Source organism: Solanum tuberosum, unplaced genomic scaffold (assembly GCF_000226075.1).
Source record: "Solanum tuberosum cultivar DM 1-3 516 R44 unplaced genomic scaffold, SolTub_3.0 scf00988, whole genome shotgun sequence".
Taxonomy (NCBI): Eukaryota; Viridiplantae; Streptophyta; class Magnoliopsida; order Solanales; family Solanaceae; genus Solanum; species Solanum tuberosum.
Genome location: NW_006239876.1, coordinates 29,344 through 34,750, shown reverse-complemented (window position 1 = coordinate 34,750; position 5,407 = coordinate 29,344). Strand labels below are relative to the sequence as shown.

General features: G+C 40.8%; 1 protein-coding gene across 1 annotated transcript; it reads right to left on the bottom strand.

Annotated features, from left to right (window-relative positions):
- Positions 1-3,967: 3,967 nt before the first annotated feature.
- On the bottom strand, positions 3,968-4,744 carry LOC107059209 (uncharacterized). Its single transcript, XM_015305694.1, has one exon. It carries the CDS (start codon positions 4,742-4,744, stop codon positions 3,968-3,970), a length of 777 nt encoding a protein of 258 aa, XP_015161180.1.
- Positions 4,745-5,407: the final 663 nt, after the last annotated feature.

Below are 5,407 nucleotides of genomic sequence, written 5' to 3'. Positions count from 1 at the left end.
TTGCTAATTGGGTTAGACCTTTGGCAATATTTAGCCTTCAAAAAATCTCCCCAAAGAGTTTGTTTGGATCTAAAGATCCACCATTGTTTGTATTGGAAGGCTAAAACACACATCTTTGAGGTTCCTCATACCAACACCCCCTTTATCGTAAGGAAAGCTTAAATTTTTCCATGACGACCGATGATATTTTTTCCTCTCATTCCTCCATCCCCAGAAGAAGTCAGCCGTGATGCTTTGGATTTGCCTGAGGACAGTGACTGGAGGTGTTACTGAGGCTAACAGGTGAATAGGTAAAGAGTGCAACACATGCTTGACAAGGATTGCTCTACCACCATAACTTAAAAGCTTAGAATGCCAACCTGTGATCCTGCATAAAACTTTGTTAATAAGGTCAGAAAAATAAATAATCCTAGGCCTACCAACAAATAAGGGACAGCCGAGGTAGGTGATAGGGCCCTCTTTGCCTGAAACCAGTGATTCTCTTGATTCTGTCCTTTGTGCTGTTGAATGCACACGAGTGAACCATGAAGTGGCTTTTCTCGGTGTTAACTAATTGGCCTGAGGACTGCTCATAGGACTGGAGAGTCTGCATGATAAGCTTCAGTGTTTTCTGTCTTCCAGAAGTGAAGAGGATAATGTCATCCGCAAAACTTAAGTGATTCACTTGGGGGCCTCTAGGTTCCATGAAGAAACCATGGTATTCGGGATTGTTGTGCAGCCTGTTCAGAGATCTGGATAGTACTTCTGCACCTAAAATAAATAGGGCAGGAGATAACGGATCGCCTTGCTTGAGTCCTCTAGTGGATTGAAAGAAACCATGTCTTTTGCCATTGACAATAATTGAGTACCAATTGTTAGCCATGATTCTCCAAATCATATCGATAAGAACTTCATCAAATCCCATCCTTCTTAGCACCAAACATATATAAGACCAAGAAACCCTGTCATACGCTTTAGCCATATCCAATTTAATAATAACATTGCTTCCAATATTAGGCTTCTTAATTTGATGAATAATCTCTTGGGCCAGCATAATATTTTCCGAAATACTTCTCCCTTTGACGAACCCCGACTGATTAAGAGAAACCAAACTAGGTAGAATAGGACCTAGTCTAGAACTTACTAGCTTAGATATAATCTTACTAGTGAAGTTGCTTAGACTGATGGGCCTGAATTCTGAAAGTTTGTTAGGGTTTTTCACCTTAGAGAGGAGAACAATGCAAGAATGAGAGAAATATTTGGGAATCATTTGACCACAAAAGAATGCATGAGTGACACCAAGGAGATCATGCTTGATAATGTGCCAACACTTCTGGAAAAAATATCCATTCATCCCATCTGGACCAGCTGCAGAGTTAGGGTTCATGGAGAATACTACTTCCTTCAACTCTTCCAGATTAGGCAGAACAGTAAGTCTATCATTTTGTTCCTGGGTGACCATCTGTGGTATACAGTCCAGGACATCCTCATTGATTACTTTGCTATCTCCTGTGAAAATTTTCTGGAAATGGTCACAGGCAGCCTCAGCAATAACCTCATCTTCCTGTATCCATTCCCCATCCTCCCTGATTATTTTGTGAATGAATAACCTTCTTCTTCTTCCCCTTATCAGGGAGTGGAAGTATTTTGTATTGCAATCACCTTCCTTGAACCACTGCAGCTGTGTTTTTTGTTTCAAAATGGAGTCTTCTATCTTCAAGAATCTGATATACCTAGCATTGAGTTCATGAAGCATAGATCTATTAATCTCACTAGGGTCTTGAATCAGCTGCTCCTCCATTGTTTTGACCTTCTCCTCATATTCCCTGACTTTAGCAAAAATGTCCCCAAACTCCTTTCTGGACTAGTTGCTAAGAGTGTTGGATAACCTCTTCACTTTCTGATGAAATTTCCACATGTTGTTACCCTCAACATTCCTGTCCCAGCAGGCTTTAACAATGTCCAGGAAATTAGGTTGGTCAGTCCAGCAATTAAGAAATTTAAAATATTTGATATGATCATCTTCTCTAGCATTCATTTCCATCAGTAGAGGGCAGTGATCTGACCCTATAGAAGGTAAATGGGTGATAGTAGTCTGAGACATCTTTTCCAGCCAGGCATCAGTAACTAGAGCTCTGTCCAGCCTTTTCCAAACTCTCTGTTGTATACCCCTGTTGTTGGATCAAGTAAATTTCTGTCCACTGAAGCCTAAATCTATAAGACCACCGGCCTCAATAACAACAATGAATTCTAAACTTTTTCTCATGTTGTAAGGAACCCCTCCCAGTTTTTCTTCAATAGAAGTAATAACATTGTAGTCTCCCACAGAACACCAAGGCCTATCAATATCGGCAGAGTGATGTAACATTCTATCCCATAAAGGCCTTCTGAGATGGTCTTTACATTTGGCACACACAAAAGTGGTGGTGAAGTGGTTTTGGAGTTCATTATGGCTAAATTCACAAGTAATTTGTTGCTCATCCTCCTCTAGTATTACACAATCAATGTCCATGTACCACAAGAGCCATATTTTACCATTGCAATTACTCACACCATGCTCCATAGATAACTGATTTTTAACACTTTGAATATGAGTATTGTTCGAGAAGGCTTCCATGATGGCAATGATAGATAGTTGATGCATCTTCTTGAGCATTTTGAGTCTTTCGATTACAACCTTTGGGTGTTGATCCCCCACACATTCCAAATAATTGTACTAATCATTGAGATGATGGGAAAGTAAAACAGCCTAGTGTTTGGTCTGCCAGCAGTGACAGTGTTGATATCCTGAACTTTGAATTTGAATCTCTCATGGTGTAACCCTCTAGGTGATAATCCCTGACTATTAGCCACCTGTTGAATTTCTTCTGCAAAGTCTTTATCCGGATGAGGACTAAAAGCTCTAATAAGAAGCTCACTAGTCTCATCATCCTCATCAGGATCTTTGAGGGATTGATTATACACATCCGGTTCATCCTCTGAATTATCAACTGCATATTCATCTATTATAGGGCTTGTGTTCAGTTGACATTTTGCAGACCTGTCATCAGGAGGGACATTAATTGGAGGACTCATGTATTGGGTTTGTAAAGGGGTAATATCCATGCCCAAGTGTTCATCAACCATAATAAACTTCTTGCAAACTTCCCTTTCTTTTTGTTGTTCCCCCTGCTGGACATTGTCCTGCTGTATGCTCTGTCTTTTTTTAGCAGCCTCTCCTTTTTTCTTACTGGGTTTGTTCTTGCTTTTGGGAGTATTTCCTTGGTTGCTAGTGCTTCCTTTGGCTCCCATATCTTTTGGCATGGCTCCTTTGTTCTGTTTATCTGCAGGTCCTGCCCTCACTTGCTATTTTTCCTTATTATTTTCATTACTAATCAGTTTCCCTGGCCCTGAATGTACCTGTTGCTGCACCTGTTGCTGTACCTGTTGGTGAGATTGGACAGTAGTGGTAGCAGGAGCTCTAAGGTCAGGACTATGGTCAAGATATGTACCCTCATGCATAACATGAGTCAAATTCCCCCTTTTGGACCCCTTTTCCTGCAGGTTAGTGTGGCTCTCCTGACACCCCCCATCCATCCCTCCTTCAACTTCAGTAGTACCATTAGAAATTAAAATATCGGGGTTTGTGGGAATTGGGAGCATTGAATCAATACCTGTGCTCTTGTTATTTGCTTGGATTCCTGTTTGCATGATTTGTTCTTTTTGGTTGTGGTCTGTTTTCGACTTGCTTTGTGATTCTTGTGTTGCTTTCCCTTCATTGTTGTTATGCCTCTGAGTGACTTGAGACTATTTTTCCTTCATGCTAAGGTTAGAAAAAGGATTATGACTAGAAGCATTATTTATACCTTTTTGCTAAGTTGTGGGTTTGTGGTTGATCTCTTGACACTTTGTTCTTTGGTGAGGTTGGTCTCCACACTGCCTTTTGTATTTTCTCCTCCTATGATTTGTTGTTTCTTCTTCTTGACACTTGCCATTCTTCTTCCTTTTGCTATTCAGGTGGTAACTGGTTGTTCCCTTCTTTGGTGTTTTGATGTTGTTGTTCCTCTTGCTCCCTTGGCCTGACTTGTCTATGCTCATTTCCTTGCTGTCCCTGTTCGCTATTACTTATGTTTTTCATCTCTGCTCCTAATTCTTTTCTACGTTTGAGGTCCTCATCTCTTATTTTGAAATTACAATCCCCTATCATGTGACCTTGATGCTTGCAGTAAGCAAAATAGGGAGGGATATTTTCATATTCGATTGGTTGCCATCTCCCTATAGTGAGGTCCTCCTCATCCAAGCCTATCCAAACATGTCGAGTTCTAGCTTTGGTGAGATCTACTTGGACTTTTACTTTGGCCATACTAGCTCTAGTTCGTTTAATGGAGGCTGTATCTAAGTAGAGAACTTTGCCCACTGATTCCAGCAGAGGTGTGATGAACTCTTTCTTGAAGAAGTGCCATGGTAGGCCTGGCAGCAGTATCCATATGGGGACAATGGGTGTTTCTTCTTCAGGCTTAAAGTTGGGGGTCCAGGCTTGTATTCTCATGAGTTTTCCCTCAATGGTCATTCTTTGTTGTGTCCATACCGTGTTATAGTCCAGTTCGTTTTCCAAATCAATAAACACATGCCTAGCATTATAGTGTGCAATATTGACCCCCCTATTCAGCTGAGTTTGTAGGATGAAACTCTTCCTGATGAGTTCTATCATTGGCATGGTGGTACGGAACTTACCTATGAGGGTATATTTGCAGTACACGACTAACTTGTACATGAAATCATCCATATTATAGATCACAGCAGGCTGGCCCCATTTAGTAGTGTGCTTGGGTGGAGCAAGTTCGATAGGAGTGGTCTGCGTAGTATGGATTTGCCTGATCCTAGCAGCTAGAGTTTGCACCACTGTGTAAGGAGCAGGTTCGACACTTGGGTCCTGTTTGGTTTTTTGGTTCTCGTTGGAAATGTTTGGTTCTTTGGACTGGTTGGACTGATGTATTTGCTGGTTCTGCTGGTTAGAGCTGATATGTCTATCAAAATTGCTAGAGAGTTTAGGGAAGTCCCTATAGTAGTTGCTTGGTTCAGTATTCCCTCCATGTTCAGTTGGTTGATATAAGGATATAGGGTTTAGAGTTTAGGTTTAGGGTTTAGGGTTTAGGGTTAGGGTTTAGGATTTTGAGTTTAGGATTTAGGATTTAGGGTTTAGGGTTTAGGGTTTAGATTTTAAGATTCAGGGTTTAGGGTTTAGGATTTAGGGTTTAGGGTTTAGGGTTTAGATTTTAAGATTCAGGGTTTAGGGTTTAGGATTTAGGGTTTAGGGTTTAGGGTTTAGATTTTAAGATTCAGGGTTTAGGGTTTAGGATTTAGGGTTTAGGGTTTAGGGTTTAGATTTTAAGATTCAGGGTTTAGGGTTTAGGGTTTAGGGTTTAGGGTTTAGGGTTTAAGGTTTAGA